Consider the following 14,549-nt stretch of genomic DNA (forward strand, 5'->3'; position numbering starts at 1 on the left):
ATGTCTTTTTCTTTTGGAGCTTTACTGCAGCTGTGATCACCTTCTGCCTCAAAACTTGCATCCCGGTGGCTCGATCTGGGGACAGCGAGACCCAAGGAGGCAAGACCCTAGGAGGCTGCTGACTGAGGTGGAAGGCAGTGGTAGGCTGGAGCTCCTCAGGTGTCTTTGGAGTCACTATGTCCATCATCTCTTCATTGCTGACGTCACGGTGCCTCATGGGGCACCATGGTCCCCATAGCCCCGTGTCTCACCTGAGGATGCCACTTTAGTCTCGATCTTAGACGCATTCAAGATGGCAGGATCTGCATCCCTGCAGTGCTCCAGTGGTTTGTAGCATCTTTGGTTAGGAGGTGCCATGTCTTTAGCTTGATCTGACACCCCCTGCTGTAGTCTCTGACAGGAACTGCTGTCAGCCTCCACGTTTGACCAGCTGTTACTAAGATGAGCTTGACAGGCTGGCTCAGTGCTGTCATCTTCTCTGCTATGCTCTTCAAAAAAGTCAAGGATATTTTAACAGCCCCTTTTTCCACAACCAGCAGCATGTTTTTTATATAATTTTAAAAATTAATTTAAAAATAATTAGAAATCCAGCTTTCTGGTATTTTTTACTAGTTGATTATTCTCAGGTATTTTTTTTTTTTTTTTTTTTTTTTGGCTAATTTTTAGGCCATTTCCATGTATTTCTTACTAACTTGAATTTGAAACTTGAAGTGAATTTTTGAGGTTAAATCTTGTGTGTGTGTGCGTGTGTGCGTGTGTGTGTGTGTGTGTGTGTGTGTGTGTGTGTGTGTGTGTGTGTGTGTGTGTGTGTGTAATGCGCAATCCTTTCATGCAGATAAAACAAAACAAAACAAAAAGTCAGTATTCAACAGCATCGGCCTATTGAACAGCATCTAACCTATCTTCTATTTTATTTTAAACCCGGTGTATTTATTGTATTTTATTGTGTATTTTAATTATTTTTTTCTTATTGGCATTAGTTTTGTTGTTATTCGTTTCAGTTACTTTTTACTATTAATGTTACATAGCTAAGTAATACGGCAGATATCTTATTAGCCTACATATACTATTAATATGCGTGTACTGTTTGACATTCAGTAATTCACGTAGTTGGCCTTAGGGCGGCGCTGCTGCGCCGTACAGTCACGTCAACGTGGGGCAAAGGAGGCAGGCAGCATGGTAAACGTTACTTCCCTGTTCCTGCTCTTCCAGCTCAAAAATGGCAGCCATGGGACAGTGAAGAAGCAGTGACACATCTTTGAGGTTTTACCATGAAACCTCATCGGAGACAGCAGCTGTTACTTCCGTACCTTTGATATGACAGCGATATATTTTCGAGAAGGTGTCGTTTTACAAAGACAGTAGTAGGGAAACATATCATGTTCATCTCCGAGCTAAGCTAGCAAGCTACGATTAGCTAGATAAATGAGCTCGTTTCCTCTGGCTCTCGAGAAAACAACGAAACCAGCCGCTCTGCATACTGTGTACTGACACCGTGCATGGTGAGTAGCTGCACCTACGATAAAGATGTGCAAAAAGCACGCCCGCACACATTTACCTTAGTTGGCGCATGTATTGCTTGGACTGCCGTTAGTTCGTTCCCCATACATAAACGTATGTTTTCTAACGTATCGATTAGACCGTCGTGCCAAACTCAGTTAGAAAAATCGGTCAGTTTGACGTTTATTTCTTTTTCTGCTAAATACAAACCTGTTAGAACGCGACCTGAGGTCTTTTACCTATACCAAACTCTACAGACAAAGTCGGCATGCAAGTCATTGACTAAGCAGCGTTTGCTTTGAATAAAATCCCAACTTTTAGTGTGAACTTACACCGCTCGCTGACGTTAGCTAACGTTAACGTCACCTCTATTCACAGAGGATTTTGGTGCAAGGAGATAATAGGAATAAGACTAGAGATTAACCCATTTAAAAGTTCAGAGGTCATTGAAGTAATCGCTGATGGTGTGGATTGTATGCCTAATTAAAGGGTGACTTTTTAAGATACGTATCAGAGTGTGACTTGTATTGAATAATATCAATGCCCTTTTACCTGCAAGCACATATTTACTGTCTGGTAATTGGGAGTGGTGTGATAAGCTCATACAAGAATGATGAAAGGCTAATGAAGGTGTTGAACAGTCTTTGTAGGGTTGGAGCTTCTCTCTTACTAAAGATGTTCCCTCATTTGGTGTTGTGATGATGATGGTGGCAGAGATTCCAAAATCTCCCATGGGTGTTCATCTGGGCTGAGATGTGGTGATTTAGATGTGATTTAGGTCATTTTCATCCTCATCATAGCCTTCAGTGAGCCTTGGTGCCCTGCTGATGGGGTGTCCTGGATGAGACCACTCCCATCAGGGTAGAATATTTCATCATAGGGTAACTTTGTATTGATTTGCAGTGAGGGGACAGGTGGAAAATGCTCCCAAACAGAACCAGTGAACCCCCTCACTGTAGGGGCATTATCTTGGTGGATGCTACATATGAACACATCCAGAGTTATGCACTGCAGCCCTGCTATAATTTCCCTGTCTGTGTACAGGATCTTTTGGAAGAACGGAGCTCCAGACACTTGGACAGTCTATGCCAAGGAACATTGAAGCTGTTCAGCACCCTACTTATGCACTGTATTTTTCTCCTTTCATTTGTCACCTATCTGTAAAATGTTGTAAAATATTACTTGAGTGAAAATGTGACATAATACACTGGAGGTGAAACAATTAGTCAACACCTGAGTCATCTTTAAACAGATGCATAGGAACAAAAATAGGCCAAATATAGAAGGGAAGTAGTACAGCACACCCCTGCAATTTGCAGAACTTGCTTTTATTCACAAAATAGCCGCAGTGTTCAGTCAGACACTGATGTTAGGCATTCGTGAAATAAGAATGACACAGTGATATAGCACAGCCACTCAAAGAATGAAAAACTGACACATGACATGTCATTTACCATGCAGAAGATCCGGTTTAACATCAGCCATTTGACCTCCAGCGATCTTAAGCATTAGGTGTAACATTTGAGAGGTGAAATTATTATATTAATCAAAAAAAAAAAAAAATCAACATTGAAAAGTTAGTAGTGGTCATATAATACACACCATGGGAGTGGGAAGCAAAATTTGAGATCAAATACCCAACATGCTGTTATTTTCTTTCTCCCCAGCTCAGTTCCATCATGGCCATCACTCAGTTCCGCCTTTTCAAGATCTGCACATGCCTCGCAAGCCTGCTGTCTTTCTTTAAACGGTTGATATGCAGGTAAGAACAATTGAATGCTTTGGGAAATATTGTGTAAGCTTCATTCAAAATTCCTTTAAAATTGTTGTAACTTTGTACTAGAACTGGTTCACACTGCTTATTACTGCCCACCATAGTGGAAGTTGATGGAAGATGACAGGTGGAAGAACATTGTAGAAAAAAAAATGAAATCCATTCTAAAAGTTTAAATTCTACTGATATAAAAGGTTCATAGTAGATTATGGGCTTATCCTAATTCCCATCCCTTGGCTCTACTCCTAGTTTCGGAGTACCCTTGACTAGGTAGTGGCCCTTCACAACGGGTTAAAATCTTTATCTAGGAAGTGGGACCCCGATTTGTACATCATCAGAAGCCAGTAATTTTCATGGTAATTTGTGAATGCATACCATATTTATGAAGAAGCTGGGATTGGCCCTGTGCTGATGCAGAAAGGCTCTGAATTAGTTTATTAAAAGCATAGTTAGAAAACACTGTAGTAGATAATAAAAGAAGTAATGACAGTGGTCTTTAGCCAGAGGTTAAAACTTTCACAGTAATCCAACAGACCTCACCTGGGCAGGTATACAAGCCCAAATAGTGATTAAATTTGAGTTTGCTTGAAAAAGAGCAGAATGTATCTGACTAACTGTTCCCTGTGCAGTTGCCATTTTTTCCCAGTTAAATATATTACATGTAATGTTTGTGTTTTGCCATTTCTGTACAGGACTGGAAGGGGGCGTAAACTCAGTGGTGATCAAATAACTGTCCCAACCACAGTGGATTTTTCATCTGGACCGAAACAGGTCAGTATTAGTCAGGGATGTCCCTCGAAACCTGGTTATAAATGAGTAAAACCTTAAATATTAACTAGACTTTATAAAGTTTCTGAAGAAACTTTGATGTGCTTGCCTTGCGAGCGCCTGGACATGCGCTAAACTGCCAGCCCTATGCTGTTTGTGGATTGTGTGGTGTTGTCGTTCTTGCCCAGGCGGGGAGTTGAACCCTGGTCTCCTGCATGGCAGGCAGAGACACTATCCACTGTGCCACTGGGGCTTGTGTGGGCGGAGCCAGAAATGAGGCTCTATGAAGCACACAGCATGAGTGACAGTGCTGCTTCTGTGAAAAATCACCTAAAAGTAGTGGTCAAACAAATGCTTTTTTTCTCAATGATAGTAAGTCTGAGCAGAAAATAAAATGTACCATGAGAAAGGCAAGGCTTTGGGCTTTCAAAGTGTGTCAAAATTATTTTCCAACTCCCAAAAATGCCCACCTTAGAGCGAGTTGGAAAAGTGTGTCTTTCTGCTTCTCTCCCGAGACTTTGCATTCCAGATATAATGGGAGTCTATGGGGGAGAGAGCTGGCACTCCTGCCTCGTTAAGGGTCACAGTTTAAAAAGTTGAAGATACTTTGCTTTTGTATTTGCATTTTTCAAAGCAGAACTAGTTTTCCTACTACTTTCCAAAAAATTATGCATGTGGAGTGAAAATTGTGGCCAGGAGAGCAAGTTAAAGACAAAAGTTTTAGGCGAATTTTCAGGGCTGCTCCACTCTAGCCCTCAGGAATGCCACTCTAGCTCACGCAATACACACTCATTCAAAAGTCAGAGGCGGCTCAAAAATATCTCCAAACTTAAACTGTGTTTTATGGCAAACTAAAGCAGACATGAAAAATTGAAGATGACACACATAAAGTTGAAGGTCTGCTGAGTCGTTTAAGCTTTGAATGGAGTCTGTGGGCCAAAGAATGAGGGAGCTGTGAGGCTTTGAAAATGCATGAGTGTCTGCCGATTTCCCATTCTTTTTCTATGAGGGCAAAATCGTGATTTAAATCATGAATTATGAGAAATCGCAAAGTCTGATCGGTTTGAAAATTGACACACCGATTCTTCTCCATAAGACACACATTTTTTGTATTTGGTGCGTGGACGCAGGTCCAAAGCTCTGGGCTCTGGAGCCTTCCAAAGTTTTAGCCATTCATTTCGGATGGCCGAAATTTTCAGGAAAATTGGAATTTTGAGAATTCCGTGGGTCGGATTCCTTATAAAAGTAATAGCACACTTCTCCCAATGGGGCCGCACATTTTCCCAATTCATTGTGGGGGCCTAAAACCAAAGCTGTAGGAGGAGTAGCGCGCCGAAAAAAAGGTGGAATAATAAAAATAACTAGAGGATTGTGCAGTTTCTGGGGAAACTGCGTGGGCAAGCTGGAAGCGTAACCGTGGCGCGCGGTTTCCGAGCAGAAAATAAAACGTATCATGAGAAAGGTAACGCTTTGGGCTTTCAAACGGTGTCAAAATTATTTTCCAACTCCCAAAAATGCCCGAGAAACGGCAAGTTGAATACGTGTGTGTTTCTGCTTCTCTCCCGAGACTTTGCATTCCAGATATAATGGGAGTCTATGGGGGAGAGAGCTGGCACTCCTGCCTCGTTAAGGGTCACAGTTTAAAAAGTTGAAGCTACTTTGCTTTTGTATTTACATTTTTCAAAGCACAACTATTTTTCCTACAATTTGATGCCAAGTTTATGCATGTGGAGTGAAAATTGTGGCCAGGAGAGCAAGTTAAAGACAAAAGTTTTAGGCGAATTTTCAGGGCTGCTCCACTCTAGCCGCTCAGGAATGCCAAGAATGCCACTCTAGCTCAACTCCATTAGTGTGTATTGCGTCTGGAATTCCAACTTCAAACCGGAATTGCGGAAAAACGGAATGTCGGATCGGTCTGAAAATCGAAACCCTGCTTCTTCTCAATAAGACGCACGTTTTTCGTATTTGGTGCGTGGACGCAGGTCCAAAGCTGTGGGCCCTGGAGCCTTCCAAAGTTTTGGCCATTCATTTCCTATGGCCGAAATTTTCAGGAAAATGGGAATTTTGGGAATTCCGTAAGTCGGATTCCTTAGAAAAGTAATAGCACACTATTCCCAATCGGGCCGCACATTTTCCCAATTCATTGTGTGGGCCTAAAACCAAAGCTGTAGGAGGAGTTACGGTCCAAAAAACGTACGGAATAATAAATAAAGAAAGAAAGAAATAAAGAAATAAAGAAAGAAATAGTAGGAATAACATAAGTGTGCAAGCTGCAGCTTGCCCACTAATAAAAAGATTAAATATGCAAGATTTTAAGATGTGTTGCCTTTTCAAGGCAAGCACATAATAAGATCTGATGTTGTCAGTTGTGGTATAAGAACTAAGAAAATTGGAATCTGTTTTTTTTTTTTTTTTTTTTCTTAAAGGAATTTACACCAACGTTGCGAACACAATCTTTCCTGTTTTGCTCCCTGTCTCAGTGCCTGTCTCTGTGTAGGTGCTGGCCCTCCCCCCTCACACACACGCACACACGCACACACGCACACACACACACACACACACACACACACACACACACACAGCACTCAGTCAGTCCAACAGAGACAGGTCATGATGGAGAGAACTAAACGGTCTTTGGTTACAGTTTACTAGAGTTGGCGATGATAGTGACAAAACATGTTGAGCAAGCACTATGTAGATTTACAGGAATCCCCATTCACAGCAGGTATGTTGTAGCAGACACTACAGTGTAGCCTACTGAGTTTGTTTAGGCTAAAATAATAACAAATTATAATGCTAACAAATGAAAGCTAAGAAACTTCCAGACTAACATCAGAGAAGGCAGGTCCTGCACAAGAGCTGCTAGGATACATTTCTGTTCCACATTTTCTTCATCATTATGTTTAACAGTGTTTTACTACTTGTTTAAATGTTAAATATTTTAAATAATTTAAATATTTCATTTCTAATTTTAAATTTTTGGCTGAAGAAATGCTGAGTATTCGACTCTTAATTCACTGTGTTTTTTTCCCTTGCAAAAACAGTAATATTGATCAGGTCGGCTGTCCCCAACCAAAGGTTTTGCTAGTTGACTAGTAGCCGTTAGCTCAAGCCATTAGTCAGCTAGGTGTTGCACGTTTGTGCGTTTCTGTAAAGTGCCTTGAGATAACTATTGTTAAGATTTGATGCTATACAAATAAAATTTAATTTAATTAATGTCATTATTTAAATATATATTTTGGGGGGCCATCAGAAAATGATTTGAATTCCATAATATTGTTAACACTGTGCTACATTACAGAGAAATGCAAAACCTTCATAATGAGCCTTTAAAATATGAATTTTACAAGTGCACGCACAAAGCAAGCCACCTGTCAACGATGCCTGCAAAAGTGGTAATGATGTTGAATGTGTAGGAACAACCAAGGTCCAGAGACCATGCTGGGAGCCTAATTAAATGCTTCAGCTGAGAAGTCATATTTGAGGTCAAACAGTAATAGGCGAGTCTATACCTGCAGAGTCTGAAATGATGCCACTCTTTGGATATTCTGCACAACAAAACGTTGGTCTGCTATCCACAGGGACTAGCCGTGTAAACAACGTCTGTCCTTCACTGGCTAAGTGTGCCCACTTCATGTGTCCATCGCTTCAAATTAAAAGCCCTCTAACTTTTCACACACACTCCAGCCATATACTGGGCTAGGTTTTGACCTAGTCTCATTAAAATTCCCATGAAATGAATTCACATGACTATTACTGCCTTTAAAGCAGAGTATCTTAAGCAGTGACATCATGCAGCAGCAGTGTGGGCAAGTTAAAATGAAGTCTACTTGCAGCCAGCATGGCATACCTGTCAGGAGCCTCCCCAAGTGAAACTGTTTTATAAATGCAAAACACCAAATTTGAGTGAATGGTTCAGTTGTCTTGTCAATGTCAAAATTCCACCTCTGAAATTGCGTTCCATCCATTTTTTATTATTATTTTTTCGCCTGTGCAGCCAGAGATTGAAGAATGGAGCTCTTGGGATGAAGAAGCCCCCACAAGTATCAAGATCGAGGGTGGCAACGGGAACGTTCCCCCTCCGCCTAATGAGGTAGAAGAAGAGCCGGATTACTTCAAAGACATGGCCCCTACCATCAGAAAAACACAGAAGGTACAGCAAGTCAACTGACACACCCATCTGTGACAATCAGATTGGTGTTATTAAAACACTGAATGTATGTGTTTCTATTGATTTATATGGTTTGTGAGCTTTCTCAGTCTTTCTGAGGATGCTGTGCTGGAGCTCAAACATGACAAAATAGTCCCTAAGAAGTGATAAAAATAAACAAGAAATAAATGTTTGGTAGAAGATATCTCACAGTTGGTAGTGTTGTCATTATTTGTAAAAGAATTTCAAAGTCAAAGTCAGCTTTATTGTCAATTCTACAGTATGTACAGGACATACAGAGGATCGAAATTGTGCTTCTCTCAGACCCTTGCAGACCCCCTGCAGACAATAAACATTTAAGACACAAATAAATAAACATTATCTACAAAGCAATTTCAAGCGGCAATGTATGTTGTGACTTATTGTAGATTGCTTGCATTTTTTGTGTTATAAAATTTGACTAGAATAGAATTTGAATAGGCAGGACAGTGGGCACACTTGTGTTTTTATGAAATATCTGCAAGTCGTTTGGAGCGCTTTTGTCCTCACAAAGTCACCACTCATTTTCTTCATGTCTTTTCTGGTTCCACCTGACTTGGTGCTCATAAGGCATTATAAGCACATTGTGTTTGCGTGAAGACTATTGTGATTTGGTTATGATGATATATCATGATATAATACATGATATAATACATAAAATACATAAAATGAGGCATAGATGCCTCATTTTATGTATTTTAGATGTTTCAGATGTTTCCATGTGTTTGGGTTTTCCATGTTCCAGATAGTGCTAAAGAAGAGGGAGCCTGTGAACTACCTGGTGCCTGACGGCTCAGCAGGTTTCTCCAGCAGACTGGCAGCCTCTCAGGACATGATGTCCTTCATCCCACCATCAGTGAGTCAGCGTCTTAACCTCTGAGGTCTCATCCAGGCTGTCTTCTGTTACTGAGACATCCAGGGTTGATGCACTGGAACATCTGAAAATGAATGGAATGTTCAAAAGTGTGAAAAGAAAATGCAGTGCTGTCCAGCTACACTCACTTTAGCTAATGGTAGTTGTTCTTGTCAAAATAATAATCAGAATACAAATATTTACAGACAAACCTCCAAACCAAAAAATCAGGTTCTCGACGAAGTGTGGGCTGGCATTTTTGCAGTGTTTTATCCCGTCTTTCAGTGTTATTTGATAAAGTTGCTGGGATTTAACTTTCAATAACTTGTCATATGAACACGGTTGTGAAAACAGCGTTGGGGAAGATTTTGATATAAAAAAAATACCTGTTTTGTCATAATCGTAATAGAAAACAGCCTCCCATCCTTGCTAACTGAGATGCTGTAGATTCACCCTGTTTTCTCAAATGAAACCCCTACCAACATGATAAATGATGTCCTATCACTCTGATACCTCAAGTGAACTTTCTGAAATTGACCCTTCAAGGGCCAAGGGAGCAAGTCAACATTGGCATAGACTTCATCAGTGGATGTTTACCAGAACACATTGTGACCGTGTGTTGGTTTGACATTTGCTATATATTGTGTAATAAGTGGCCAGGGGAAGTGCAGGAGGGCATGTTAACTGACACATGAAACAGGACTGTGGTGTCAACTGGATACACTTCTTCACTCACAGGAAATGATGAACTGAAACTTGAGTGACATGCAAACGGTCTCTTGGTCAGCAGTTAGTGAGCACTTCATGCGTTAAACTGAATGTTGAATTCCAAAATTGGCTGAACAACTTTACCACCTCGATTTCTACTAAGAATAAAAGTCATGTTGCATGATATTTTAAGTTGTTAAAATTCCACCATGTGCCCCTTGATGGGTTTTTGGTCCACCATCATGGGAGATTGCTCAGTCTAGCTTTGAAAAGATAGAAACATATATGTTTTTGAAACAGCATCAGGGTAATGTTTTTTTTTGTTTGTTTTTTTCCCAAAATCTGTTCATACTGTAGCATTTAGGATCAGAGCCCCTCATTTATTCTTGGCTTGTGGAGCCGCTTGGTCTTTTTGGCTCTGGATTATATCTGACGTGCATCACACTTTGCAGTGGTCTGTTAAAGTGTCTTTAGTTGCCTCCATCATGCACAGTGCTGCATCTTTGACAGTTGTAAATTACTCCTTAAAATTGTTGTGGAGGGCTGCCATGATGCTGAATTAGCTAGTTAGTTGTGTTACAATGAGCAGTTTCATAGCAGAAGGTCCCACACGCTGTTTTCTGACATAACACAACTGGCTGAGTCTGGTCTCTCCCTCTGGTGCTTTAGGTGCTGCAGTAGTTGCAGTTACGGTCACACTGACCCTCTGAAACCAAAATAAAATTAGCCTTATTTTTTCAAAAAAGAAAAAAATTGCTTGTCTTGAATCTTGACAAAGAAAACCACATTCATAACATGCATGTACATATATATTTTTTAAAGCAATAAATGCAGTTTCATAGTTTTCAGAGGGGTAAGAAAACTATAACCTTTATTGATAAATAGCAGCTTTGACAGAGCTATCTTTTATACAAGTCTTTGACAATTTCCACGGCTTCTGTCTCCTTGAAATACACACGGTGGTCCAAAATGAAGTCAAACCATACATTACATTTGTACAGCAGACAGTTAAGCTAGTCAGTTCAAGATGTGACAGAAACATCTTGTGAAGGGGTAATATATCATGTTAACTTATGGAACAGCTTTTTAGCAGAAATGCCGTGTGGCACTGGGCGCTGGCTTGTTGCAGCGTCCAAGTGAATGAAACATAAATTGTGCTGTGCTGTACAGGCTGAGTTGGGTGAAATGGACAACTGGCAGGAGGACACTAATGCCTGGGAGGATGAGTCTGATGCGGCCTGGGAGGCAGAGGAAGTGCTCAGGTAACAGCATGCAACACTTTGTTGTAGTACACACACATGTATCAGTAGCAGTCTTTCAGAATCAGCAGCATTATGGTGTTCTTTACAGGGAGATCAGCTGTTTCAAGAACTGCACCAAGTACTACTTGCTTTCTAGTTGCCAGCCTAGTATTGACCTATTATAAAATCATTACTGGAACAGCTGCATTATGTTTTTAATGATATTTTCAAAGCCTTTGATGAAATTATGGACAGGCCATTGTACAATCTTCCTCAATCAAACTGAAAAATGTATGATATATGATACTGAAAAAAGGAAACTCGCTACATTGCAAAGGCTAGAGGGCATGCAAATACATTAAAGGGATAGTTCACCCATTTTGACAAATTATTTCATCTCCCCCCCAGCTGTTCTGTAGGACAGTAATGGTGCTATCTTCCTCTCATTGTTACTGAGTGCTGGATACTGGCTGGATGCTCCAAATGCTAACTGTTAGTCTCCTGCCATTCAGGTGGACTTCACCCTAGCTAACATTCTTCAAAATAACCACCTTAATCCACCTTAATCCATCAGGTAAACAAAGTTTGATGAAAAAAAAAAAACAATATAACATTAAAGCAATTGACTCTCGTCTCTGGTGGCTGCTGGCGCCCTGGTACAGAGTGATACAGGAAGTGCCGAAGTTACCAGATCTTTCCAGGATCTTTCCAGAGGTCAATCACAGGAAAAAGTATAGTTTTATACAGTAATTTTAGCAAAACTGCCATCCATGTGCACTCTGTAGTCATATATGCATTTTAGTTTCAGAGAGTGCCACTTGTGATATTATAAAGTGATGTTATACCTTTGTTGAGTGGATTAAGGTGGTTATTTTAAAGAATGTTAGCTGGGGGGAAGTCCAGCTCAATGGCAGGAGGCTAACAGTTAGCATTTGGAGCATCCAGCCAGTATCCAGCACTCAGTAACAATGACAGGAAGATAGCAACACTACTGTCCTACACAACAGCTAGGGGGGGAAGTGATATATATATATATAAATTTTGTTTTATTTATCTTTTTTTTTTTTTTTTTAAAGGGAGGAACACTTGACAAAGTGTAGCATTTCAGTATCAGAACTCTTGTCATTCCAGTAGTGACAGCAGGGCAGCTTCCTTTGCTGCTGTAAGAGAGACTGCTGGGGACGCTGTCAGGACACTGGTCGCCTGTCATTCTGAACCTTTGAGACATAGCTGGCTCTACTGTTCATTAGTAGGCATTCTCACTTTGCCACCCCGTCAGCTTTTTGTTTCGAGGGCTGCAGGTCCAATGAATGCCCAGCAGGTGGCAGTGTATGCTACTGTTGTAACAGGAGAGGCAGAAAGAGATGCTGTTTCACTCGAAGCTGACCTAGCTTCTGGTGACATGCTCTGTAATGACAAGGCTTGCCATCATGTGTTTGTTTTTGTCTTTGCCCACCAGACAACAGAGGCTGGCAGAGAGAGAAAAGCGCTCCATGGAGCAGCAGAGGAAGAAGATGGAGAAAGAGGCTCAGAGGATGATGAAGAAGGAGCAGAAGATTGCCGTCAAGCTCTCGTAACATATCAGGAATGCTCGGTTTTGAGGCCGATGGCGGTGTCAAAGAAAGATACTGATTCAATGAGTATTCGATCTTCAAATCATCAAACCAACCAGGATCGTATCCCAACGCTAGTCATCTGATGGCCAACAGTCCTCCTTCTCCACCCTGTTTCCACCAGCAGCCATGTTAGTCACTGTTTTCCAGCCACAGCAATGTGAGATGCCATATTCTTTAGGGCAGATTACACACCTGGTGTACTTGCTGTTCATGTGGCAAGGTCATTTTGGTTTTCAGGGAGAGTAGTATTTGTACAATTCATCTTAGATTAGGCTGAAAAGGACACAGCATTAGATGGCATTCTGGTTTCATCTATTAGATAGCTTAGCAAAATGTTCTATTTGGTTTTCCCAGGAACAGCTGTAAATAAACAGGTACCTATAGTACACTCTAATAAGGAGTGTGATCTCTTTTTCTTTGTCATATTTAAGGACACTCTAAGGACAAAGGAGTAATTAATTTTAAGCGTCACTGTGTACCAGTGGCATCCCTTGGTTTGCTCAATTGTTGTGTTTTATATTTAATTTCTTTGGTTGTGTGTGAGCACTTTTTTTTTTTTTTTTTTTTTTTTTCCCAAATCAACATTGCTTAATATTCCATGTACCCATCTGTGCCGTGCAGTCCTTTTGACACTGGAAGTCTGCATTGAAATGAAAGCTGAAGAATTGTGAAATGTTTATGGACAAATGGCTCGAGAGACTTGAATTTAGCCCTATCACAGATGTTAGCTGTGGGTTCCTATGGTAACCTCATGGCTACTTATCTCTGCCATACCTCTGTCAGCTGTTAATGTCAAATGAAAATACTGTACCATACAGTTTTATCCCTGCACTACAATACAAAAGCATAGTTACAAAAATTGCCCATGTTTGATTTTTTTTTTTTTTTTTTTTTTTTTTTTTTTTTTTGTGTTTTACTTTACTGAATAACTTCTTGCACAATTGATGTGATCCCTGCACAGACACTGAAACAAAGAGCACCATTACATTACAATACGAGTGATTTTGGCAAACGACGATGGAAGCGACACGCATTGTGTCTTGTTTCCTTCCTCACCTCAGCATGGAGGGCTGACAGTGGGAGAAGCGTGTGACTGAGCAGCCTGTTACGCATTACTTTTACAAAATTATTGGTCAGTGCTGGTAAGATTGGTTGCAGTTGTCATGGAAACCTTGGCATGAGGAGAAAGAGCTGTATGAATTGAAATGTGTGCCAATGATATGCCTCGGTCTCTCAGGCCTTGCTCCAGTAAGTGTCTATGAGGGAGGCAAGGGACATTGCTACTGGTATGGTAATACTGAGTCGTGCTTAATCTATTAAATAATGATGCTTAGAGAGATGTGAAGTGTTTCTGAAGATAATACCAATAATGACGTGCATGATTAGGTTCAAGAATTTAAATGAAGGGAGGTTTTTAGCTTAAGGGAACTGAGCAAAGTGTACATGGATCTGCCCTGTTTTTTTCTTGCTCTTTTGCCAACTTTTACCACTGGGAAAAGCTGCATGTCGCTCTGTTTTGTCAATAAAGGTTCTGTTTTTATTTTTGCACATATAATTTTCCAAAATTGAACCATTCTCTGTTTTTCCCTCAATGAGTATGACCTTGGATGGGGATAGTGATCGTGGAGCGCCACTACAGACTTGAATTTAGAAAGTTTAAGATTTGGGAGAATGTATACCTGCTTTATTTATTCTAGACAGGATTTTAATAAAATGATTTGATTCATTTCTTTAGGGGTAAATAAATTTGGTGAGTGACTCAGTTGCCTATAATGTCATTTGGAAAACACTGAACCTGCTGTGGGAAAAGCTGACATGGATTATGGGTCCAATACGGGTAAGGCATGTAGGTTTGGGATTTTTGGTAATACATGACATTGCTATTTATAGTTGGTGAGTC

At 40.5% G+C, this 14,549-nt stretch overlaps 1 protein-coding gene across 1 annotated transcript; it reads left to right on the forward strand.

Moving 5' to 3' along the window:
- Positions 1 to 1,163: 1,163 nt before the first annotated feature.
- ebag9 (estrogen receptor binding site associated antigen 9) lies at positions 1,164 to 14,199 on the forward strand. The gene is made up of 7 exons (XM_030072903.1): positions 1,164 to 1,502; positions 3,168 to 3,262; positions 3,967 to 4,045; positions 8,040 to 8,195; positions 8,977 to 9,087; positions 10,963 to 11,054; positions 12,493 to 14,199. Exons 1-7 carry the CDS (start codon positions 1,500 to 1,502, stop codon positions 12,608 to 12,610), a joined length of 654 nt encoding a protein of 217 aa, XP_029928763.1. The 5' UTR covers positions 1,164 to 1,499; the 3' UTR covers positions 12,611 to 14,199.
- Positions 14,200 to 14,549: the final 350 nt, after the last annotated feature.

The sequence above is a fragment of the Myripristis murdjan genome, chromosome 16, assembly GCF_902150065.1.
Source record: "Myripristis murdjan chromosome 16, fMyrMur1.1, whole genome shotgun sequence".
NCBI classification, from domain to species: domain Eukaryota; kingdom Metazoa; phylum Chordata; class Actinopteri; order Holocentriformes; family Holocentridae; genus Myripristis; species Myripristis murdjan.

What these genes read in the sequence shown, in the direction of transcription:
- ebag9 (XM_030072903.1), top strand. An exon ending in TTTAAACGGTTGATATGCAG is followed by an intron (nt 3,263 to 3,966) that starts GTAAGAACAATT and finishes ATTTCTGTACAG; the next exon opens with GACTGGAAGGGGGCGTAAAC. An exon ending in TTTCATCTGGACCGAAACAG is followed by an intron (nt 4,046 to 8,039) that starts GTCAGTATTAGT and finishes TCGCCTGTGCAG; the next exon opens with CCAGAGATTGAAGAATGGAG.